The 26,390-nt window shown below is 41.2% G+C and overlaps 1 protein-coding gene across 3 annotated transcripts; it reads left to right on the top strand.

Moving 5' to 3' along the window:
* The first annotated feature begins 195 nt into the window (after nt 1–195).
* On the top strand, nt 196–26,125 carry ranbp2 (RAN binding protein 2). 3 transcript variants are annotated; one of them, XM_038276380.1, is made up of 30 exons: nt 196–405; nt 2,214–2,281; nt 2,368–2,479; nt 2,929–3,081; nt 3,213–3,443; nt 3,579–3,721; nt 4,501–4,696; nt 4,815–4,955; nt 5,476–5,635; nt 5,728–5,909; nt 7,310–7,509; nt 7,797–7,920; nt 8,625–8,786; nt 8,874–9,011; nt 10,182–10,313; nt 10,444–10,671; nt 10,776–10,859; nt 11,981–12,122; nt 12,879–12,949; nt 13,037–18,152; nt 18,727–18,804; nt 20,270–20,446; nt 20,698–20,784; nt 20,868–21,043; nt 22,687–22,960; nt 23,098–23,190; nt 23,283–23,437; nt 23,522–23,795; nt 24,670–25,025; nt 25,241–26,125. In XM_038276380.1, exons 1-30 carry the CDS (start codon nt 334–336, stop codon nt 25,544–25,546), a joined length of 9,831 nt encoding a protein of 3,276 aa, XP_038132308.1. In that variant the 5' UTR covers nt 196–333; the 3' UTR covers nt 25,547–26,125. The 3 variants fall into 3 exon arrangements, with proteins under 3 accessions (XP_038132308.1, XP_038132307.1, XP_038132309.1); XM_038276379.1 differs by having other exon boundaries at nt 12,867–12,949; XM_038276381.1 differs by lacking the exon at nt 18,727–18,804 and having other exon boundaries at nt 12,867–12,949.
* The last annotated feature ends 265 nt before the right edge of the window (nt 26,126–26,390 follow it).

Here is a 26,390-nt window from a genome sequence, read left to right as displayed (position 1 = left end):
ACCTTCTGTTCCTGTTAGTCTAAGCTACAGATTTGTCATAATCTCGTAGCGCGTGTTATAGAAATATCTACTTCTGCAGGTTCGTTCTCTGATCTCTTTCCGGATTTTAAAATCTGCCAGTGACCCTACGTCAAACAATCCTGAGCTCTGATTGGTCCGGAAGTCTGTTTCATTTTGACGAAGGACGACGTAAGGCGCTCTGCCATTTGCTTACGCATTATCACTATGGGGAAATAACGTGAGCTTAATGTCAGTGTTTTTTTCCTTCACATTTCGCGAACTTTTAGGCTAATCTTCGCTCAGCTCGCATAGAGGTCCCAGACCTTTGAAGCCATGAGGCGGAGTAAGGCTGAAGTGGACCGCTACGTTTCCACCGTACAGAGTTCTTCTCCTTCACTCAAAGAGGTAGGATAGTACCCTCGGTTAGCACGTTAGCCTCCCTCAGCGGCTAACTTCTAGCCACATGTGACATTTTGTTGGCTTGTAGATTCAAATGTGGCTGTATTTCGTCAGAACAACAGTCGGAATTTGAACTAAAAGATATCGTCATAAGTTGGTTTGGATATGTCTGCTCGCTCTGTTAGCTTTGTCCTGCTAGCTCTGCACATGCCACCGGCAAATAAGTTAGCTTCCGAATCATAGCATCTCAGGATAGGGCAAACAGTATGCTTATATCAACCAAGCCAGGAAAAGGCTTTTATCTGCTGTATTACAGAAATCTAAAACCCTCTAAATTCAAACGGTTGACTGATTAATCTGCTCATATTAAATCCAACTTGACTAAATAAGCAATGCTATTAACGTTTAACGGTTAACTAACTGCAATAAAGTTGTATTAGTTTAATACAGTTAGTGAACTGTATAGAAAACTCACTTCACTTTTTGATATTTCCATGTATGTTTTTTTTTTTTTATAAAATCTGATAAACTAGTGTTTAAACTATACATACGGTGCCCATTTATGAAAGCCCCGCGCCTGGAAATGCGCGGTTGCATTACGTTTCATAAACCAACCCGAGCTAGTCACCCAAACACACACACACACACACACACACACACATATATATATATATATATATATATATATATATATATATATATATATATATATATATATATATATATATATATATATATATATATATATATATATACCAGAGAATGTAAGTATGCAGATTGAAAGCTTGTTTTTATGGGTTAAGGAGGACAACTGTATTAAACTGAGTCGGTTGATTCTCCAAACACTGTACCAGGTTAAAATGCAAAGTATGTAATTTAAAGTCTTATGAAAACGACTAAAATAGACCCGCGGATCCTGAATTATACATTTAGCTCTATAATTGGAAGAAAAAATCATGTTTTCAATGTTTTCTGTTCGTTCTGGATGTGACACAGGGACAGGCTATTTTAAAACAAGACAAAATGATTAAAGGTTTTAATTTTTAAATGATCTATAGTAGCTGACTAAAAAAATGCTAACAAAACGACTTTCCTGGACCATATTTTTCAAATGTTTTCATTTGGATAGAAAACCAAATAAAGTCTTGACAGTAATATGTTTCGTTTCTCTTGTTCAGAAAATGCCCAGACAGACCTTTAAACAGCATTAACCAAATCTGCCAGAATACGCATATCCTTAGATACAGCTGCTTTAGTGAACCCTAGTGAAGGATAGATAAATGTGGATTATTTATTTTGCTAGATTTTAAGAAATTACTCAGAAATGGTTTAACCACATATTATTACTCCCCCCCCCCCCTTTTTTTTATTACAATTTTTTTTCCTTCATTTTTAAGCATTAAAGGTCAACATCCCATGGTTGACAGTAGTTCTTTGTGAAAGTATAGCACTGATCAGTGTGGCTTCCGTTGCATAAGGAGATTAAAATCTAGAGAAATAAAACTGATATGTCATCTGATAAATCCAGATGAACTCTTTTATTATGCAGAAAGAAATGCAAGGCAACACATTGATTCTGTAAATGAAGCTGTAGGTGTCCCACTTTTGTTTGTGAATCAGGGAATATATATGGTAAAGCTGTTTTCATGACTTATGCTCAGCACTTATAAACCCCCAATGTCTAGCTGCTGGACTTGACGTCTTCTAACTCTATGTTAATGTCTTGTTTAATAAATATGGTTATAATGGCCAGATGAAAAGATTGTAAACACATAGCATTCTTATTTATAAATATTATTTTTCTTCTCACGCAGAAGCCAGTCAAAGGATTTTTGTTTGCAAAGCTCTACTATGAAGCAAAAGAATATGAACTTGCAAAAAGGTGCGTATAGAAGTGTTTGCATAAGGAGCTGATTTGCCTTTGCAGTATTGACTGTAATTGATACACGTCATATATGCCCCTCCTAGGCATGTATCTGAGTATCTCAAAGTGCAGGAGAGGGATCCCAAAGCACACAAATTCCTTGGACAGCTCTATGAAAGAGAAGGAGAGATCAATAAAGCCGTTGGTTGCTACAAGGTAGGATGGTTATGCTGAGTGTAAAGGGTGAAGAACCCTTGATGGTTAATGCATTAATCTAGGGTTAATATGTGCCACAAATTGTTGTTGTTTTTTTTTTACATGAATAATTTCTGTCGGCTTTTTTTTGTTTTGTATAGAGGCTCTATCAAAATACAGCATGCATAAAAATGAATTTAAACATAGGTTTTCCACTTAACTTTAGGCTAAAATAACTGTATTGTTTTCAAATACAAGTTTGAAACTATTTGCAAATAAAACATTCTTTACAACTTAAAAAAAATTACCCCAGAAGTGTATCTCTTGTGGCTCTTAAACATAATGTAATATGAACAAATCCATATTTTCCCCTGTGGAAGCCTCTTTAATTTTGAGGACATCTGTAGTAATTCGCAGTGTGACTCTTCATGTGCAAATGTTCCTGCTTTAAATCTTGTGTTTTTATGCAGCGATCGGTGGACTTGAACCCACTGCAACGAGACCTGGTGCTGAGGATTGCTGAGTTACTAATCAGTAAGGAGGACTGCGACAGCAGAGCAGAGTTCTGGGTTGATAAAGCTGCAAAGCTCATGCCTGGAAACCCTCAAGTCTTCAACCTAAAGGTAAGATCTCCTCTACTAAGTTATACTTTGGCGTTTTTAGGCCATCTGTGATGCAGCTACCCCTCTAGCCTGTTCTTCTGAACAGCTTCCTTGTTCTCAGCTCTTTGCTGCACATCTGTTTGTATGTTCAGGAACGGCTGTTGAGTCGCCAGGGCCAGAAGGGCTGGAACCAGTTGTTCGATCTCCTCCAAGCAGAGCTGGCTGCGCGACCGGCTGACGCTTACGTGAATGTAAAGTTGGTTCAGCTGTTTTGTGAGGACGGTCAGAAGGATGAGGCCGTAAAGCATTGCCTGGCTACAGAGAAAAAAGGTCTGCTACGCAACAGTGCAGAGTGGTACAATGTGCAGTTGAACACTTTACAGGTGAGGACTCACCCTCATTTTTTGGGCCAAATGCATCTTTAATTAGCCGGGAGCATATTTAATTTAATTAGGTGTTTCATGTTGTTTTTCCGAGCATCATTAAAAACTGAAGCTATTAAACTTGATGTCTTCCAGGATTATCTGGCTCAGCCCAGCGTTTCAAGCAATGAGAAGATGTGTCGACGTCTCCAGAGAGAAGTACTGCTGGCACACTGCAACCTGCTGCGCATCAGGCTGTCTGAGAGCAGCGTGCAGCCGAGCCTCGATGCATTCAGAGGGTAGGTCAGCTACAGGAGCGTTTCTATTGTTGAAATAACCTTTGTATGTAAAATTAAATCCAAAATACTTGGTTAGAACCTCGTTCATTATTGCAACACCTCATAGAACATTTTTTATTCAATGTTTGAATTATTTTAGCGGTTTTGAAAAATGGAGAGTCTTGTTTCATTTTTTCCTCTTGCAAATCATGTGCTGTTTGTCTCCTAAAGAGCAGTAAGGTTGTGGGTGTGAATACTTTTGCACTCAGACCTATAAAGCCAATTTAATATCCTTCTGTTTTAGTCACTGTTCCTCTGTTTTCAGTGATTCCTAAATAAGACATGTCCTAAGGATCTGTAATGTCCATAGAGCGCTGAATTAGAACATGTTGGATTACATTACTGTTTCTCTTATTACGTGTGAACCCTTTAAACTCCCTCAGGTGTTCAGAGAACGTCCTACTCTATGTTCCCAAAACTATGACTGAAAAACTGAGACCTGATTTGGGTCCGGTGCTTCTCAGCTGTGAAGCAACTCCGTGAAGTCCTAAGATTTCAATCAGAGCTGAAAATATTGTTTACCGCAACTTCTGATCAGCTGGTCCCATGATTAAGCTGTTTATCCGTTAATCAAATGATACAGCTGAGAATGAGTATTGGATTTGCTTTTCAATACGCGTTTGCATTTAGACAGCCGTCCCTGGTGTTTGACATAATAATGTCCCTCTTTAAACTAAGCTTAAAGGTTTTTACTCTGTTGTCTTTCTTTGATGCTTATAGAAAAATCTTGTTTTGTACAGTTTTGATAAAGCCATGCAGGAACTGACCAGCGTTGCCGGTCGGTTCACCGATGATCTTCTTGAGGTGTTTTGGGAGATGAGAGCTCACCTCTACCTGCATGCTGCCACGCTGCTGCTGAAAATGGCTCAAGATCGGCAGGAGACGTGGAGATCCGTTGTTGACCTGGCCGCGCTGTGCTACCTGCTGGCATACCAGGTACTGAAGATAAATCAAACACTAGGACACTTCTCCTTTCCAGTTTATGTTTTCTTTCTGAAAATATCTCCTGTAATTTGCCAGATGCCCATTCTAACTATTTCCTTTTTTTCACCAGTCTCCCAGACCAAAGGCAAAAGTGACCAAAAGGGACCAGTCTGCTCCGCAGCTCCTGGAGCTGCTGGCCAATGACCGGCAGAGTCAGGCTGGGCACATGCTGTTCAATCTGAGCAAAGATGTGTTCACTTTGATCAAAGAGGTCAGCTTGCTTTTGCTCTGGTTTATCATAAAATGTAGATGTAGTTCACATAGATTTTGTGCCGAATTTAAAGAACAGATGGCGGTTAGACCCTCACTTTTATCAATGTTTAGAAAAATATGTCAGGATTTTTATATATTTTTTGAAATGAGGGTACTAGAAGTGAGGTAATGTCGGGGAGTCCACTTAGCTTTACAGCTGTAAACGATGGATACCAATGCTAATTCAGACAATGTTTTTTAATTTTTTTTTATTTTTAGATAATTTCATTTTCAAAGCTGTATAAATGAAAATGTGATAAAGTATTTAACAAAAAAAAACAAAAAAACATTCGAAATGCTGATTTTTCTGTTTTTTTAAGATGAGGTTTGGATGCCTCATGTGGTCCCTTACTAGATGTGCTGTTGAAAAAGAATACACTAAAGCATTTCATGAGTTTTAAGAATGATTAGCTGTTTATTATATAGCTGTCTAAAACTTCTTTCTAGTAACAAATGTGAAATATTTTTTCTTGATGTAGGTGGTGGAGGCATTTGGAAACCGTAGTGGTCAGGAGTCTCTGTTTGAACTCCTATGGGGTCAGCAGGCTTCCCCTGCATCCTCTTTTATCGCCAACGATGACATTCGCTCTCTCAGCCCTTTGGCTCCAGAGCTCTCCCAACTGGCTAAATGGGACACGGGTAGGAAACTTAAAAACTACCCATGCATCAACCGTTCCCTTTTTAATGACTTTCTCTTAACTGTAATAACTAAAAAATATATATATTTTTAGGCTCCATCTTGTTGCACAGTGGTGAACTGCAGCATTTGAGCTGGTTGGGGCTCCAATGGACTCTTCTAGAGCAGAGGCCACCCATGCGGGACTGGCTGCAGCAGCTGTTTCCAAGGCTTACACTGGAAACGTCCAAGTTGGACACCAATGCACCAGAGTCCATCTGTCTGCTAGACCTTGAGGTGAGCTTCCATGATAAGGGGATGTTGGATGGAGCAAAAGGATCAATAAACCAAGATTAGCCCCAAAAGAATCTCGGTGAATTAATCAATCTTTACCTAAAGAAGAGTAGCAGGAAAAAAGCTTGGGTAGCAGCAGCTGTGCTTAATGACAGCACAACTTTAAGCAGCTTTCTCATTGGTGTGGAGATATTTTCCAATCAACAGAGCTGACGAAGCATCCTTGAAGACGTTCTTGTTGAAGTTAGGTTTTTCCAGAGTAATAAATATCTGGTGGGTATGAAGTTATAGTTGAAAACTATAGGCAAACTATAGGGGGCAGTGGTTGATGCCTGCGACTATAGCCTGGATGTAGGGACAGCAAATGGTGCCACCATCTACGTTCTTAGCAATAACTGCTTTTTGTCCTACATAGCATCCTGCTAACACCATTACTACCTTCCCAAGCTTCATAGATTTGCCCATTGGGATGCTGCTCTATGGCCACCGCTGACACGAAAAGGAAATCTAGGGCACAAAGAATTTCCCTAAAATTTGCTTAACTTTTATGCAGCATTCAGATCAACACATGGTATAACTTTGTATACGAAATAGTTAAATCTCAGTAAATATATGTGGGCTGAAAAAAAATCACAAGCATCCCTAATTAAACTAACTGGACTGTCTGCAAGAAACTGAATCTTAAAGGTTTTCTCCTGGGATTGCCCTGCATTCACAGAAATAAAGCTTCCCTTCAGGATGATACTCCCTCTACTTAAACAATAGTTAATTTTTTTTTTTTAATAGCTTATATGCAAAAAACAAGATTTTTGATTATATATGAAAAAGTGTCAAATACGAACACTACATTTATGGCTGAAAAATAACAATCAAATCACTTTAAAGTGAATTTGAGCTATTCATCTCTTTCTTTGTAGACGCCATCCTTCAAAATGGTCCTGTTAAAGCGCAAACTGTGCTTTTTTTATTTTAGTATAGCTCAAAGAGTAGTAGATAAAAAAAAAAAATATATATATATCTATATATATATATATAGCACCATGAGAGGGTTGATTTTAAAATTGAATTAGGGACAGGGCAGCTAAATGCAGACAGAAGGTCTTTCACTGCTAAATATTAGAAACTGCTTTAGGGCAGCACAGATCAAAACCTTGATGGAGAAATGTAATCCAGGCCGCAGAGCAAGGTGGAAGGAAGACTCGTATCGAATATCAAGTCATCCTCTATTACAGTCTGTAATGGACGACATAACCTTTTCCTCAGATCTTAATGGATACAAACTTTTCTGCAGACTCAGCCTGAAATGTTGTTTATGTTCTTTTTCTTACGTAATGCATATATTATTCTTTATGTCCCTGAAACACACAGAAACTAAGTTAGTTTCTTTGTTTTGCTGCATTCAGGTGTTTCTATACGGGGTGGTTTTCTGCAGCCACTGTCAGCTTCAGGACACGGCAAAGATCAGCCGCAGCCTGAGCCCACAGAAGCAGCAGCAACTGTTCGAGCCCCGCTGCCTTCCTCTTCCTCTGCTTCGCCTCCTGACCACAGACAGGCAGAGGGAGTGGTGGGACGCCATCTACAGCCTCATTCACAAACGAGCCGCGTGAGTATCAGAAGAAAATACAGCAGATGTGGCACCAAAGACTTAAAGATCAGGTTTATATTATCAAACCAGTGGATGGAGAAACTCAGCAGTGTTTGACCCATTTCCTGTTTAAATCCTTATTTTTATCATTATTTATTATCTAAAGTTGATTTATCTTACTGATTAATTGGAAAGAAGCAATTTTCTTAAAAACTGTGATTTTTCATAATATGAAAGGCTAAAGTTTTTACTTGTCCCAGCTGTATCAAATAGTGATGAAACAAAAATGTGTGGTTTAATCGCAGTCCTGGTACATCAGCCAAGCTGCGAATGGTTATTCAACATGGAATGAACACTCTGAGAGCTGGAGAGAAACACGGGCTTCAACCGGTGCTGGTGATCCACTGGGCGCAGAGGCTCAGCCAGACGGTACGTCAAACACTCGCATTAATAGAAAGGTACCTCCACTGAATCTCAAATCACCGGGGGAACGCATTAGTCTCCACTTTTATAAATTGAGATGCAAAAGTATTTTGACATCTTTATCTTTGATGTATTAGCTTTGATGTATTTAAAACTTGTTTAATGCTGATTTAAAGTTTTTAAGACAACAAAGTAGAAGGAAAATGATGCATGGTTAAACTGAGGAGTTGAGAATCCACCACTTTTACTCTGATTCTCCTAAATCAAATGTAGTGTCTTTAGTTAACAAGGCAGGTAAGGAGTTAAAGGCAGTTTTTGTCTTTTTAAAAACTGGGAAAATGGATTTTCCTTCAGTTTTGTGCAACTTTGTCTCTGACATCCTACTGAGAAATATTAAAGTTTAGTTTTAAGCTAACAAAGTATTAAAATGTTCATGTGTTGAAAGACAAGGATCTGTAATCCTAACAACTTAAATTCTTCATATTGAATCTAGTTAAACTCAAACCTGCTGAAAAACATCATGTTTAGTGTCTGTAGATGCTCACATCATCACACCTGCTCCTCTCCCTTCCTTTTCTCCTCAGCTGCTCAGCAGGATTAAGTCCAAAGGACTGAAACAGCCTCATATGTTTTTTGTTTTTTTTCTTTTTTCCATTACTCGTCTCCTGATTTTTGTTTGTTAATGTAAATGTTTATGCTTTGATACACAGGGTGATGGAATAAACTCATATTACGACCAGAAGGAGTACGTTGGCCGCAGCGTCCACTACTGGCGAGTCGTTATGCCTCTGTTGGAGAAAATAAAAAACAGACGGGGTATACCAGAACCCCTGGACCCTCTCTTTATACACTTTACTTCTAAGGATATTCAGGTAACTATTAAACTGAAAACAAGCTTCAGATCCTTACTCGGAGTCGCACCTTATTGCTTTACTGACGTCTGTTCGCTTTATGTTCAGATTTCTTCTGTGAAAGCTTATGAAGAAGAAGCCGAAATAGCTTATGCTGTTCTTCTGGACATTGAAGGCAGAACAGAGGAGGCTATTGCGACTTTGGAAAGCATCAATAACATGTCATCCATCTGGCATTTAGCACAGGTAAAGGACCTACTGTTCTGCAGGCACAGGATGCGACAAGATTCTTACTGTGTGAGAAGTAAAAATGATAGTCGCTCTTTTTTTGGTTGTTACCAAACATGATTGCTAGCCTACAGTCAGCTGCTAAACAGACATGAGTTAATTTTTTAAACTGAGTTTTAGTGATCAGATGGATTAGGAAAAGCACCAGTTAGACCTTTTGTTGCTTCTGACATTTCTTTTTAGGTCTGATCCACATACTGACTAGTAATTTGTTCACATTTTCATATTTTGAGGTCTATAACTCATTTTATTTTTGTATTTGTCAATATTGGAAAACTGTGATTAATACATGCATCCATCTTTAATAATGGATGAGCTCTAATTCTCTCCTTCAAACAGGGATAGAGACAAAAAGTAAATTTAAGTACTTCAAATTGTAGACATTTTGTAGAACAAAATCTTTAATTAATTTTGGTTTTAAAACAAGAAATATTGATTTTACTTTGAATTTGACAATAAGCCCTTTGTCATGGGGTATCTGCTTTTATCAAAGGTTAATTGAATCTCTTTCTTTATGGTTTGATTCTACAACTTTTGGGCAAAATTGTACCTATTGTCAAAATGAAATGGTAATTCTGTTTATTTTCCAACAAATCACTTTTTTGTCTCTATATTGGGTTTCACACCATACTGTAGGTTCTGACACCCATTGAGTTTGTTGTCTTAGAGCCGAGGCACAAACTAATAATCTGCAGTTGTCTGTTGAGATATTTTTCAATAATTTTGTATTTCCTTACCTCTTTAAACAGCTTATAATTGTATGTATTCTTTAGCTGAACATGTTGAAACTGTTGTTAAGGAATAGGTCTATTATTTACTCTTCGGGGGGAAGAAACAGCGCTTCCTGTTACTGTAACACCAGTACTATCTTTGGATCAGGGATGGTGAAGCAGAGCCAATTCAGGAGATGAGAAATTTTTTGAACTCACTTATGTTTCTTTTTATTAGGGTCGTAATGAGAACTGGCCAAATTTCTTTACCAAAAGAGACCGAACCCTGAGGTTTATCTGTTATGTCTGCAGGGATTAATCATTTTGCATTTTCTGCTCTTCATTATAGGCTTGCTTTAAAAAGCTTGTGTGGTGCTCACCATGAAGTTGGCTTATGGTTTTGTAATTTATTTGGCAGATATATCAGCGACTTGCAGAGGAGGCCAGCAATGGTTTGGAGGAGACCCAAGACAGGTGTATCACTTTTCTAAGGAAGTTCAGGAACTATCTGTCTAAGATCTACAATGCCAATACAGAGGACATTGAAAAGGTGTGTGGCAAGTTTAAAGCATGAAAATAGCAATAGTTTCATACTTGGGTGTTGATAATATGTTAACACCTGAAACCAGGACTTGACATTTTAACCTATGAATCTTGTCATCTTTGCTAACCTGGTGCAGCTGCCGGTGTCCATGGAGGAAGTGTTGGACCTCCTGAACGACGTCAATCAGCAGCTTGGGGAAACTGGGGAGGTCATGGAAGAGGAGGAACAGCAGGAGCTGGAGCTTCGGCGAGGACCACTTCACTCTAGCCCTGCTCGTCTCACAGACACCAGTGCAGGCGTATCACATGTTAAGTTTGCTTCTCCCTCTCCAAGCAAAAGCATTGTTTCTCCCTCCAAACGACTGGTTAGTCCATACCTCCAGTTTTAGTATTTGTCAATCATTTCCATTAAATGATTATTGATAGAAAATTATTTTTCTCTTATTATGTACCCTTTTTTTCCATTCAGATTTCACCAAAGACGCCACCTCACTGGGTTGAAGACCAGAAAAGTCTCCTTCAGATGTTATGTCAGCAGGTGGAAGCCCTCAAGGTCAGAACTAAAGATGTAGAACATTGTTTAGCCACAAGCACACAAAAAGCAATAGTATTAACTAGTGCTGTCAAAATTATCGCGTTATTAACGCGTTAACGCGAGGCCATTTTAACGGCGATAATTTTTTTAACGTGAGATTAACGCTATGTGGTTTTATGGTACAATTTTCCAAGTACATCCCGCAGCAGCCTGCGAGAAGGCGGGGCGTTTTTCCCCCAGTGTATGCATTTCTCATAGGCTTCGAGAGCGGAGCTCCTAAAGGGAAAAAGACGCTCATACACTGGGTGACGCTAGTGCCTTTTCTTTAAGCCCCACCACCAACAAACAAGTTGAGTGTCTGGTAACTAGTAGCAACCTGAAATACGCTGAGAAAACAGATTCCTGAGGTGAAATGGAATCTGCTACGGCACTCTTGCCGTCTGTGTACGCCACAGGTCAGTATTGCGTGTGTGTGTGTGTGTGGGTGGGTGGGTGCTTGTGTGTGTGTTCTCATTTTTGTTAAGAGTCTGAAAAGTAACTTTCTAGAGCATAGACTACCTCCATCTAGTGATGTCGGTCTATTGATTTTGATGTATTGATTGAAAATTGTTCATTATTATCTTGGTTAATTAACATCTAATGTTAACTGTACTGCATTTTATAGCAGTAGGGTAAAATGCTTGTCTTTGTTCAAAAGACTGTATTAACTGTAAAGACTGTCTTTTACATCAGCCTGTTTTCAGGGCCTTTTTTTTGCCTACATATTTGTTATTTTTTGCTACATGCCTCCCCATCTTCTTGCCATATGTTTCTATGGCATAAATCAGTATCTGTGACCTGTTGGCAACATTGGCACAAACCTAGCCTGTATGTATTTTTTTGTATGTCATCGAGAGTATTTAAATGATTTTCAATCAGGAAAAAAATGTGCGATTAAAATGCGATTAATCGCGAGTTAACTTAGGCATTGGTGCGATTAATCGCGATTAAAAAAAATTAATCGATTGACAGCACTAGTATTAACATAAGGATTGTTTTAACAACAAATCCTTTTAAACATTTTTATAAATGTCACTACAGTTTATATTTTAATTGCTCTGAAATTAATTTGTTTACTAACTTTACCTTTTCCCCTCCAGAATGAAGTCCATGATCTAAAACACAATGCATCAGTAAACTCTGGTTCTCCGCACCATAAACTGTATGGAGAGAACTACAGGGCTGACAGCTTACAGGAGCCATTTACCCCAGTCCAGTCCTACCATGGAGCCCCTCTAACTGGTCTGTATTCTACATAGATTTACAACATTTTTAAAAGGTTTTCAAACTCCTGGAATGTTTCAGATTTTGTCAATAACGCCACAAAAGTAATTGGTTTTATTAAAGTTATAATCAAGACCCACACCAAGAATTGCTTTTGTTTTGTTTTTTTTCTTAACTGCGACACCTCTAACACAATCTAGTCACTCAAATTGTGTTTAGAAACCAATCAATTAGTAAATGGGGGTAACGTGTGAACAAGATGTGAAGATGATGGAACATATCTGATTGAAGGTCCTATATTTTGCATTTGTACGGTTTTCAAAGTTTACTATATATGTGATGAAATATTGCCTTTGGAACTAAATGGTAAATTACATTTTCAAGTTGGAGGCTCCAAAGCGCTTTATTACATTCAGTCATTCTAAGTCATTCTAAGTCAGTCATTGTAAACTGATGGTGTGGAGCTAAAACATAGCCACAGCTTCCCTGGGGTCATTGATAAAAACCAGGCCCTCTGACCACCAGAGGTAGGCAACAGAGGTGTTAACTGAGAGCAACTGGCAACCCTTCTGTTGATCATATATGGTGGATTTTGTGTGTTTTTTGTTTTTTTTTATGTAACTAATTAAATCTAAATAATATTGTTTAAGGAAGTTCAGATCCTACTGAAATAATTTTCATTCTATCAATATTATTGCAGGTACATCATTACAGAAAGAAGTTTGTTTCCTTCAGTTTTTTAACTTTTTTCTCTCTTTCAAGTTGCTACCACAGGCCCTCCTGTTTATTACAACCAGTCCCCTCAGTATCTACTGCGGACAGCTGCGAATGTAACTCCCACCAAGGTGATTGTCGTGTAACACATTATTTATTGAAGTACACTTTCGCAGACTGTTAAGTATTTATCTATTTTCTGGGTTGTCTTTACACAGGGTCCAATGTATGGTGTGAACTGTATGCCACCCCAGCAGCATATGTATGCCTACCAGCCGCCCACTCACACACCCCCACTGCAGACAGCCCCGCCCTGCATCTACCCTCCCCAAGAACAAGTTTTTAGTTCCCCTCTTCGGTTTGAGTCTCAGGCCACAGGTCTTCTTTCTCCATATAGTGAAGAATATTATGGGCAGAATGTTCCTCAGCAGACCACCAACCCAACTCTGCCTGAACCTGGCTACTTCACCAAACCATCTGTACTCCCTGTTCAACCACCAAAGAATATGGAAGGGAAGCCCATGGACTTTGGGAAGCTTTCCTTCAGCCAGCAGGCTTCAGATGATGTCCACAGAGTACCCAGTTTCGGAGCAGGGGCAGCAGCTCAGTCTACACCCCAACCTCCCTTCAGTTTCAACTCCTACCTGAAATCCAATGAAAGAGATTTAAGTTTATCTACATCCCAAACCAAACAAAGCGAGAGTTTGCTCGGCCTCCTCACGTCAGACCTCCCAGCAAAAACTGACACAGTTCCAGAGAAGCCCTCCGCGCAGCAGCAGCCCCCTAGCAACCAGAGCATCTTTACGTTTGGAAATAAAAACATAAGCAGCTTCTCTTTTGCAGATTCCACTTCCAAAACAGCGGCTGGAGGCGTCTTTGGGAAGGTGGAACAGCCGTTTAAGTTTGGTGAAGTCACCCTCCCAGCGTTTGGCATTGGCAAGACATCAGAGCCGGAGAAGTTGGCAGAGAGTGACAATGAGAGCACCCATGCTGAGGAGGATGAGGACGGTCCTCACTTTGAACCCATTGTCCCCCTTCCTGATAAGGTGGATGTGAAAACGGGTGAGGAAGAAGAGGAGGAGATGTTTTGCAACAGGGCGAAGCTCTACCGATTTGACACGGAGACAAAAGAATGGAAAGAGAGAGGAATCGGCAATGTTAAAATCCTCAGACACAACACTAAAGGGAAGGTGCGCCTCTTGATGAGAAGAGAGCAGGTCCTTAAGATTTGTGCAAATCACTACATTACTGCAGACATGCTACTGAAACCGAATGCTGGCTCAGACAAATCATGGGTGTGGAACGCCATTGACTATGCAGATGAAGAGCCTAAACCTGAGCAGCTGGCCATTCGCTTCAAAACTGTAGATGAGGCGGCTCTATTCAAAGCAAAGTTTGAGGAAGCCCAGAAAGTGGTGCCGGAATCTCCAGAAAAGAAAGAGAAGAAAGAGGAAACCTCCAAGGAGTTTGACTCTCTAGCAGCTCGATTTGCCCCTAAAGAGGGCGAGTGGGAGTGCGGTGTGTGCTGTGTCAGAAATACAGCAACGGCTACGCAGTGTGCCGCATGCTACACTGCCAATCCACAGTCCTCATCAAAACAAGAAAATCAGGTTACAGGTGAATCCAGTCCGTTCACCTTTAAATTTGGTACAGATTCATCAAAGCCAACCGGTTCAAGCTCCACGTTTGCTGGATTCAGTGCTTCATCAAAGCCAACCGGTTCAAGCTCCACGTTTGCTGGATTCGGTGCTTCATCAAAGCCAACCGGTTCAAGCTCCACGTTTGCTGGATTCGGTGCTTCATCAAAGCCAACTGGTTCAAGCTCCACGTTTGCTGGATTCGGTGCTTTTGGAACTTCTGTGCCCTCCTCCTTTACATTTGGGGGCAGCGCTACCAAGTCTGCTGACCAAACAGATAGTCCATTAGGTTTTAGCTTTAATTCACAATTTGTCACAAAGCCAGAGCAGTGGGACTGTGCCAAGTGTTCTGCAAAGAACGAGGCCTCAACAAACAGTTGTGTCTCTTGTAAAGCTCCTAAAACTACAGTGAAAACATCCGCAGTGGCACAAATAGCTCCAGCAACAGAACCTCTTCCTGCAGAGGCCCCCATATCGGCACCTGACGCTGGATTTGCCGTACGCTTCAGCAAGAAGCCTGGACAGTGGGATTGTAATGTTTGCGAAGTAAGAAATGAAGCATCTGCTGATAAATGTGTTGCTTGCCAAAGTCCAAACACAGCCTCTAAATTATCCAGTGGAGCTCCAGCTGCATCAAATGCTCAAGCAGTGTCAGGATTTCGGGCTGAATCTGCCAATAATTTTGGCACAGATTCATCAAAGCCACCGGGTTCAAGCTCCACGTTTGCTGGATTCGGCGCTTTTGGAACTTCAGTGCCCCCCTCCTTCACATTTGGGAGCAGTGCTGCAAAGTCTGCTGACCAAACGGGTAGTCCATTTGGTTTTAGCTTTAATTCACCATTTGCCACAAAGCCAGAGCAGTGGGATTGTGCCAAGTGTTCTGCAAAGAACGAGGCCTCGACAAACAGTTGTGTCTCTTGTAAAGCTCCTAAAACTACAGTGAAAACATCCGCAGTGGCACAAATAGCTCCAGCAACAGAACCTCTTCCTGCAGAGGCCCCCATATCGGCACCTGACGCTGGATTTGCCGTACGCTTCAGCAAGAAGCCTGGACAGTGGGATTGTAATGTTTGTGAAGTAAGAAATGAAGCATCTGCCGATAAATGCGTTGCCTGCCAAAGTCCAAACGCAGCCTCCAAATTATCCAGTGGAGCTCCAGCTGCATCAAATGCTCAAGCAGTGTCAGGATTTCGGGCTGAGTCTGCCAAGAAGGACGGAATGTGGGACTGCAACTCCTGTTTGGTCAGAAATGAAGCCTCAGCAGCTCAGTGTGCCTCCTGCAAATCTCCAAATCCAAACCCTTCTTTAGAGACCATGTTTGGCAAGAAAGAAGGAGAGTGGGACTGCGACGTCTGCCTCGTGAGAAATAAGGCCTCTTCTAATGAATGTGCGGCCTGTAAAACCCAAAACCCAAATGCGAAATGCTCAGTTACAGCAGTCCCCTCTGCCTCTTCTTTCAGTTTTAACTTTGCAAACAAGAGCTCATCAAGCCAGCCTGCTGGAGGTGCATTTACTTTTGGGAGCGGTGGGACTAAAGAAAAGAAATCATCTGCTGCAATAGAGTTTGAAGCTCCTCAGGCTGTTCCAACCACCACAAGCTCCTCTGGCTTTTCCTTTACAATGCCCATCCCAGCTGGTGGCTTCAAGTTTGGAGTTCAGGACTCTGTGGCAGATTCTGCCTCATCTGATAAAGCACCTCCACCTGGGTCAGCCTCCACTGTCCTGAAAAACATGGCTGACAAACACAAACAGAAAGAAACTGTGTCCACGCCTTCAGTGGACCAAAAGGAAAAGGATCTCAATCCATTAATAGCTGGAAACACCAATACCTTCAGTTTTGCAGACTTGGCCCAGTCCTCAGATGAAACCTTCCAGTTTGGCCAGAAAGATCCAAATTTCAAAGGTTTCTCTAGGGCAGGGGAGCAGGTATTCTCATTCTCACAGACGACCCCCACGAAGGCAGACACCTCAAATGACCTGGAAGACGAAGGCATGTATAAAACGGAAGAGCATGACGACATCCAGTTTGAACCAGTGATCCAGATGCCTGAGAAGGTGGACCTGGTGACGGGTGAGGAAGACGAACAGGTCCTCTACTCCCAAAGAGTCAAACTGTTTCGATTCGACACCGCCACCAGTCAGTGGAAAGAACGTGGCGTTGGGGTCCTGAAGTTCCTGAAGAACAACACAAACGGCCGACTGAGGGTGCTCATGAGAAGGGAACAAGTGCTGAAGGTTTGCGCCAACCACTGGATCACCACCACTACTAACCTGAAGCCCCTGGCTGGCTCAGACAAGGCCTGGATGTGGCTGGCCAATGACTTCTCAGATGGAGACGCTAAACTGGAACAGTTGGCTGCCAAATTTAAAACCACGGAGATGGCAAAGGAGTTCAAAGAGAAGTTTGATGAGTGTCAGCGACTTCTTTTGGATATACCCCTGCAGACTCCCCATAAGCTTGTGGACACTGGCCGAACAGCTCACCTCATCAAGAAAGCTGAAGAGATGAAGTCAGGTTTGAAAGACTTGAAGTCCTTTTTGACCGACGAGAAGACGAAGATCCAAGATGACGATATGCAGAGGGACGTCTCTGCCACAGGCGAAATGTCCGGTCTGGGGATAAGAACTCACGGGGAAACCACAGGCCCTACATTGGAGTGGGATAATTATGACCTACGAGAGGAAGCTTTGGATGATACTGCTGACTCCTCCATCTACACCACCCCTGTAGCCAGCAGCCCCCTGAGAAAGAACCTCTTCCGCTTTGGAGAATCCACAGGTGGGTTCAGCTTCAGTTTCCAACCTGGAATCAGCCCTTCCAAGTCTCCTGCAAAGCTCAACCTGAGCAGAGCCTCAGTGGGTACCGATGAGGAGCAGGACACGACTCAGGACGAGGAGCGAGACGGACAGTACTTTGAACCAGTGGTGCCTTTGCCTGACTTGGTGGAGATTTCTACGGGGGAGGAAAATGAGCAGGTGGTCTTTAGCCATAGAGCCAAACTGTATCGCTATGACAAAGAGATTAAACAGTGGAAGGAGAGGGGCATTGGAGACCTCAAGATTCTGCAGAATTATGACACCAAACGAGTCAGGTTGATAATGAGGAGAGACCAGGTACTGAAGCTCTGTGCCAACCACTGGATCTCTGCCGCCATGAAGCTGGAGCCCATGAAGGGAGCAGAGAAGGCCTGGGTCTGGAGTGCCTTGGACTTTGCTGAAGAAGGGGACGGTAAAGTTGAGCAGCTGGCTGTAAGGTTTAAGACACAAGAGTCAGCGAGCACATTCAAACAGGTCTTTGAAGAGGCCAAGGTGTCCCATGAAAAAGCAGAACTAATGACTCCTGTGACGGCAAGAGTCCCTACAACACTAGAAAGCGGTCCGGCAGCGCCATCTGAATGCACTACTGCGTCTCTCTGTGGGCCTGCAGCAATTGCTGTTCTGGAGGAGACGACGCGGGAGCGAACAGCAACTCCCCCTGTTACCAAGCCAACTGCAGCCGGATCCCCAAGTCCAATCAATCCCACGAAGACCGTGGTGTCCCCACCAAAGTTTGTCTTCGGCACTGATTCTGTTCAGAAGATCTTTGGTTCTCCTAAATCAGAGTCCCAAGCATCTGCATCTGTGACGAGTTTGACGGCCAAAGAAGGTGGAAGCTCCTCCAAGCCTGTTACTGCTCCAGCATTCAAAATGCACACAGGTCAGAAGAAGTTATTGCACATTTTAATTTTGGTTGATGGTGAAAGCTAGCTTTTTATTCCCTTTGTTTAGTCATCAAAGCTGACATTTGACCCATCACTAGAAATATTCTTTATAAAACCTTTTTTTTTTTGTGCTCGATGTTACTATTTAATATTTTTAAAGTGTCATATTTTGTTAGATTAATCTGTGCAAACAGAACCACTGCTGTCTGAAGATGCCCTCCTGTGTAGAAGCTAACATTCACTCAGCTTTGGCATGAAAGCCATATTAACTTTGGTCAGTTTCAGGGTTGATTTTTAAAATGTATTTTTTGTAAGTTGCAGCTTTTGGTTCTTGTTTTTGAACAGTACACACTTAAACTTGTCCACCTCAAACGCTTCAAAAAGCACTAAACAATAAGAGGTTTTACATGCTAAAGATGAACCTCTACCCAGAGCTGTTAGGGAAATATTTAAGACCAGGTTGTTGCACTGTTACGCTTTCGCGCATATGAACAATCTAGGCTTTTTTTCCTGATCATACCAGCCTTGTAATTGGTGTTTCTTCACCAACAACAACCCATCATCCTTTAGGGCTGGATTTTAGGCTTTTCAAAGATAACCCAATGGCCTTTTGGACCAGCACAGCCACCATCCAATTTGAAACCCCAGGTACCCTAAACATTGCAGTGTGTGTTAGAACCTCTCAGCTGTCACCCAGCTGACCCCGACTAGAACAAACAATAACCTGTTTGCACGGAGTGGACAAAGAAACCAAACTGAAGCTAACATGCTGCATGTTGAGTGTGTTTTAGTTCAGTCCTTCATATCTAATTTCGTAATCACATTACAAGATGTAAGCATCTTGTGTGCAAGCAAGCTTTAAAACTAATGTCATTGTCTGTGTCACGGGGAGCGTATGCTTTCATGGCGAAAAGCGTTTGTACCGCTAGGGTTATTTTCCCCAGAAAATAAAGCATTCCATACATTGTCAAATCTATTGTAGCGTTATTGTGTGTTGGAACATCAGAAAGCCAAATTTAACTTCATCTTTTGCAAAACTCTAAAATCTGGGTTCGGAGTTTTGCTGATGAGTCTTCCAACAGGACGAGGACCCCAACTAATCTCAGAAAGAGGTGGAAAACAGCACTTGACAGTTTTGAAGTCGCCAGCTGGACATACAGAACTGAATCCCCTTTAACACCTGTGCAGAGATCTCAAAACTGCTGCTGGGAGAGGACACCCTTTAAATATCAAATAGCTGGAGCAAAAGAAGTGGTCCAAGACAGTGTTTGTTTTCCAGAGGTGCAATGACCTTTTAAGTAGTTTCTTTGGCCCGTTATTATAGTTTTGCAAGAAATAGTATAAAATTAGCTTCTTCTTTTCATGCTTTTCTGGTGTTCCAATACAAAATAAATACATTTTTTTTAAAGGAAACTCTTTGCTTTCTGTGAGGGAAAAAAAATAGAGGTGCCATCACTTTTAGCCATGACTGTATACATATGAACAGTTGGACGATTTTTTGTTATTGATTTACTTTAAACCCAAATAATTGAGGCTGCTCATATATCCTATGCATGCAATCTTCCTCAAACGAGCCAAGATTAAGCTAAATATCCCTTTACTGTTATGTTTTATAAATATTACTGTTATTTGGCATGACTCAAAGTAGAAATTTGAACCGCAGCAGGAGGCACATCAGTAAAACTGAAATGTTTCCTGAAAGGTGATCTGAGAGCAGAGGATGTTCCCTGAGAGAGACATGCGCTGTGCCAGCGTCACAGCGCCATTTTTAGTGCTGGATGTATAGCAACAGCATGAAATGTAATTTGCTGCCTGGTGAGACATTTGCAGATGTTGTGTACCTCAGCAGAGGCTAATTAGGGAGACGGCTTTGAATGGTTTAATGTAGTTCTACCATATCTCCAGTTTTAAGTGGTAGACTTCAACACGGCATTAGAACTGTCGTTTCTCACCACAGTAAATCACATGCATGCTTTTCATTGTTGTGCATGTGATTTTATGTTACTGTGTGGATGTATCTAACCCTGGCACTTAAAACGGCGATAAATATGTTTGTTTTGTCATTGTCAAAGCTGTTTTCTTAATGTCTACCTATCTGGTATGTGCATAACAGGCTCTCCTCAGGCTGCAGCTTCCAGCTCAGGGTCCGGTGACGACTCTGATGTGGAGATCGTGTTTGTCAGAGAGCCCACTGCTGAACAGGCCGCCTTAGCCAGGAAACTCATGCTGCCTCTCACCTTCTTCTGCTACAAGAATGAGCCAGGCTACACCAGTGACGATGAACCTGATGGTGAGGCAGAGTTGATATACTAGAAAGTAATAAGGAATGCTGGGTAAAATGCATCAAAAATGCTCCAAGTATGCGATCAAACATAATTTCTGTATTAGTTCGGTTACTTCTAATATTCAAACGATATTATCAGGGTAGAAGAAGCAAACAGTGAATCTGTATTAGTTAGAAACACAAATACTGAGTAAGATTTTATTCACTAAAATAATTAAACATAGTTGGGTTTTACTAAATTTATTTTTTGTTTTTAGACGAGGATTTCGAGTCGGCTGTTAGAGCCCTGAATGGAAAGCTTTACCCCGACCCTCCTGAAGCTGCAGCAGCGGCTTGTTCTGAGGGTAAATCGCCAACATCATCACATTAATTAAAGTAGTTTTTTTTCAGTACAGCTGTGGTTTAAACCTCTGTGTGCTGCTTTCAGAGTCAGACTGTCAGTTTGTTTGGGAAAAGAAACCAACCCCAGAGGAAGAGGTGAAGGCAAAGAGCCTCCAGCTTCCACCCACCTTCTTCTGTGGCCTGAGCACCACGGACAGCGACCCAGACGCCGATGAGCCTGAAGACTTCGAGACAGAAATTCGTAAAGCCCACCGAGACCTGGTAATGACCCACAAGGCTCAGAATCTGTTCCAGATTTCACAGCAGATTCTGCATTGATATTTATTTCATTACACGTCCATAAACGTCACTAAATGGTGAGAAAGTTTTTTTAGGTTTAAAACATTCACAATATTTTCTAGTTTTGTTTGGCAACTAAATCTGATGTAATGATTTACATGAAGATTGTCAATTTTTACATTATTTACAATCACAGACTTCCCTGGATTTCCTTTGGAATCTACATGGTAGAGTGCTACAAAATGGTGCATAATTTTGATCTGAAAAGGTGTTGAATGCATTTCAAATGCTTTTGTGATCCAAAGAAGAATTTGCATTAGTATATAAAGTCCCCTTTACTTTACGGAAAAAACTAAATCAGGGTTGGGACTTCAGTGTGTTATTTAACACTTTAAACATTTAAAGAATTAACCTATTTCATTGAATTTTCTAATATAGATACTGTATTCCCAAGCGAGAACCTTGTATTCGCTGTTTCTTGTACACCCTTAAATCTGATGCACAAGCAGCATCACAGTTGGCCATTTCTCAATTCACTAGAACGTGAGTACGTATTCGTTTCCTCGCCAAGTATGTTGTTGAGAAGAACACAAAAAAGTATGGACTTGGTGAGAACATGAGCACGCAGCATACATATGGGTCAATTGAAGCAGACTCATGACGTCACCACACGCCCGACTCGTCTGAAGCTGTATTTCTCCTGTTATTATTAGTCTCTAGATAATAACATCTTACTTTTTTCATTTAGTGGGGGAATAATAATTAAGACAGTCAGATAAACACAAATCAAATGAACATTTTGCCAAATAAAACAAAAGTCAATATCATAGCCAGCGGTCCTTCACTCACGGCTATTCAGAGAGGGCTGCTGCAGACGGGCAGACAGTTTAGACCTGGCTACTGTTTTTTTTTTTTTTATTGCGTATTAAATCATTAAATGGGCCATATAGTGTCACTTATAATGTTCTCACCTCAAATGATCTTTAAACATACTTTTAATGAACAACAGAAAAGGGAACTTTTAACTTAATCCTCTTGAGCTCTGTGAGCGCTACATTGACAGCTGCTGCTGCTGCAGTGCATGCTGGGGCAGCTGTCAATTTACTTTACTCAGTAAAGAGGGAGGGGCGAGAACAACATCCGGGGACTTTGTCCATTCTCTGTCTGCTGTTCTTGTGAATTGGAACAGTACTAGGGCTGAGGCTGATGACGTTTCACAAGTACACGAGCACATGAGAATGCACAAGTACACATATTGAGAAACGGCCATTGTTCCATTTGGGATATTTAAGCTTAAAAGCATCATGGATCAAACTGCATAAGAGTTATGCTGCGAGGTGTTATTACGGAATCCTGAAATCTGTATGGACATCTAAGCTATGGCGCAGCTGCCTCCGCGGTCACCATGATAATCGCTATATATCTAAATAGTGGTGGCAGTAAGGAAGGCGCTATGTGTGCGTGTATATATATATTCTTTTATATAAATTTGATGAGTAGAAATACTTTTGGAAAGTTGAGACCCATTTTAAGTCTCACAGCCACAAAAATATTTTTGTCCTGTGATGGAAGGTCGAAATGCATTAAGAATATCATAAAATAAATTAAACTAACATTTCTTTCAGGCTGCCCAGTTAAGCAGAGCTGAGCCTGCCTCAAGTGGTCCTGCAGAATCCTCACAGACCTCTACCTCCATCCCATCGCCCAGCTATGCAGAAGCTGCAGAGGCCAAACCCTCTGCAAAAGAGCAACCAGCAGAAAAGCTCAGTGAGACTCTGAGTGAAACCCCCAGTAGCAGCAGCAGCGCTCCTATTGACCTTTCTACAAAGAAGAGTCCAGAACCAGAGTCTAAAACCGAGACGGGACCTATAGCAACACCTGCCACTACAGCCGCTCAAGGTGCAGACTTTTTTTTCTGGATACAAACTAGTGTTCACTGTCAGTGCTACTGATTAAGGGAATAAAAGTGTAAGCTTGTTGTTTAATATTAGTGTTTTACAGTGTTTAATATTAGAAATGTGCTTCTTTGATCACAGACTCTTCTGCCTTTGGCTTCAACTCGCTCGGTGGTGGATTTTCTTTTGCTGACCTTGCCAAAAATACAGAAGGATTTGCATTTGGATCTCAAGGTTTGCTCAAACAAAACCTCTTCTTATTTTCACTTTTCTTTATACGTGTTCTCAAAAAAATCGATCATGTTTCCTACTCCACCCTAATCTAGATGCCAATTTCTCCTGGGCAAATGCTGGAGCGACTGTATTTGGGGCTACAGTGTCCTCTGAGGTTAAAAATGCTGACGGTGAGGAGGGAAGTGATGAAGAGGAGGCTTCCAACAACGCGGACATCCACTTTGAGCCAATCGTTTCCCTACCTGAGGTGCTTCAAATGATCTAGAATGTTTTTACGGTTAAAATATTTAAACACGCTGATCTTGTTTTTTTTTTTTTTTTCGGTTCTCAGGTGGAAACAAAGTCTGGAGAGGAGGACGAGGAAATCCTGTTCAAAGAGCGAGCCAAGTTGTACCGATGGGACCGTGACCTTGGGCAGTGGAAGGAGCGCGGCATCGGCGACCTGAAGATCCTCTTCCACCCGACCAAACACTTCTATCGTATCCTCATGCGAAGAGAGCAAGTGCTGAGGGTTTGTGCCAATCACACCATCTTGCAGTCGATGGAGCTCAAACCCATGAACACATCAGCCAACGCGCTTGTCTGGACCGCCACTGACTACTCAGGTACTGACACTAGTTATACAGCAAGATCTTACGTTTTGTTACGGGAGTATAAGGTTTATTTTCACACCAGTTTCCTAAAAGGAAACCTTGCTCAGATATTCTTTTATAGTTTTGCTGAATAAAAAAAGCCTGTATGGGGTTGTCAGCTAGCATTATAATTAGAAAATGTAAGAGATGGATTAACATCTTTGCCAAGTTCAGATCTGGGTTGAGGAATTTTCACAGGAGCGTTGGTTATGAAGTTGGAAGATCCTAAAATATGACTGGAAAAGCTTTTTTTTTTTTTTTTTTTTTAGCACAATTGACCAAAAGATCAACCCGTCATACTATCACGCTTTAAAATTCAAAACCATATGTTCTCTGCAGGCTTGTAGGCCTTTATGCACTGGGTATTCCTTGCTCACCATTGGCGTCAATCAGTATCCATCCACAACCCATCTCAGATGCTTTCATTGGCTGCGTTTTCATTACAAGTGTGAGCAAAACTGTCAATATTCTGTCAATTCTGAGAATGCACATGATCACAATTGCTGTATTTCCTTTAATTAAGAAATGCAACTAAAATTGCATGCGAATATGTTTGGTCACATAACTCTGGCAGTGGCAGATATAAACGCATAAAAATGTTTCCCCCATGGCTCTACTGCTCATCAAGAACTAAATAGAAAAAATTATCTCTTTATAAATCCAAATAGGCTGCACCATCATCCTCCAGCCAGCTTTAGTCTTTTTTTTATTTTTACGAAGCAGGAAGGTCTGGGTGCAGAAAACGTGTCTCCATTTAGCAGATATATTTTTGTGATTACAAACTCATGGGAATGCAGCTACTATCTTCTAGACTAAAATTCTGCTCTATTTTTATTTTTTTTCCCAGACGGTGAAGGTGTGGTGGAGCAGCTGGCAGCCAAGTTCAAAACAGCCGAGATAGCAGAGTCTTTTAAGAAGACCTTCTGTGAATGTCAGAACCGCCTCGAGCAAACCGGTGACGACGCTTCATCCTCCTCAGTGCCACACATGTCCAGAGTCCAGGAGCACTCCAAAGACACTAACCCGCTGGTGTTCCTCAAAGTGGCCGCTGATGATGAACCACTGGGCAACATCACCATTGAGCTGTTCTCACATATTGTTCCCAAGACTGCAGAGAACTTCAGGGCTCTGTGCACTGGAGAGAAAGGTTTCGGACTGAAAAACTCCATCTTCCATAGGATCATACCAGACTTCATGTGTCAGGTGAGAGAACAGAATACAAAGTGTATATAAAAAGCGTGGAGAACACGTCCCATGGTGTCATTCTAAATTAGTATGATCTGCAGTTTACTTACTGGGGACTTCTAAAGATCACCCATAGTTCCCTTTGCTTCTTGCATTTAGGTAGAATTGTTCTGAATCTTTATGTAGGAAGTGTATATTTATCAAATGACCAATATGCTGCTTTCTGCTTTTAGGGAGGGGACATCACCAAGAGTGATGGCACTGGTGGCAAATCCATCTATGGTGCCGCTTTTGAGGACGAAAACTTCGACGTTCGGCACACTGGACCCGGCATCCTGTCCATGGCAAACCGCGGACGGGACACCAACAACTCGCAGTTCTTCATAACGCTGAAGAAAGCAGAACATTTGGACTTCAAACACGTAGCGTTTGGTTTTGTTCGGGACGGGATGAATGTGGTACAGCAGATGGGACAGTTGGGCTCCAAGGGAGGACCTCCCACTAAGAAGTTGGTTATCACAGAGTGCGGCCAGCTGTAGCTGCTCCCAATGGAAGACTCTGATTTGCAGCTTTGGTGATGTTCAAAGGAAGTTGGCACACCCCTGGAAAAACACACTTTCTGGATCATAAGACTGTAATTCCAAGTAAAATCTACTAGATTTTTGAAATTGGGAAATTTCTCTACCAAGGAGTCATAGATTGTTGGGAGTAACCTTTTGGAGTGAATTTGGATTGTCACTGCTGTTTGCATTTCACAGATGTTTATTTTTTGTGTGTAATATTGTAAATGTTATTCTTCTATTTTTTTGTTATTTGTCTGTTGTACCATGTTTTAATTTTTTTTTTTTTTACTTGAGTTTACTTTACAGTCCCCCACTGCTCCTAAATGTACCATTTTCTATAGGACACCCTGTTTATTGTTCTTGGTGTAAGTTAACTTCACAATGCAAGTAATTGGTTTCAAAAATGTTTCCCCTTTAAGCAAATGGTATCCAATAGTTTTATTTTCCAGGGAGATTGAGCATCTGTATAGATGCTGAATTGAGATGACCAATAAAAGTTGCTTGTTGTAATGAAGTAATTTGCTGATAACTGAAATAAATTTGCTTTACAAAGAATGTGTGGGTCTTGCATGGCATTTATAAATGGTATTGATAAATTCATCTTGTCATGGCAAGCTGATCATTCAAAAGCATGTCTATTTAACGTTAGCCTTTAATTTGTCCATTAGTTGCCCTGGGGATTCCTTTAAGAGTAACAAACATCATGTGGCTACCTCATGAAACTTGTTTAGACGACACAATCGAAAAGGAGAGGTAGTGCATTCTCAATCTAAAAATATACAATGGTTGATGGATCTAGAAAATAACTAAAATCCAATAA

The sequence above is a fragment of the Cyprinodon tularosa genome, unplaced genomic scaffold (genome assembly GCF_016077235.1).
Source record: "Cyprinodon tularosa strain WSP-4 unplaced genomic scaffold, ASM1607723v1 ctg124, whole genome shotgun sequence".
NCBI lineage: Eukaryota > Metazoa > Chordata > Actinopteri > Cyprinodontiformes > Cyprinodontidae > Cyprinodon > Cyprinodon tularosa.
Note: the sequence above shows the minus strand (reverse complement) of the source record. Positions and strands in the feature narration are given on the sequence as shown.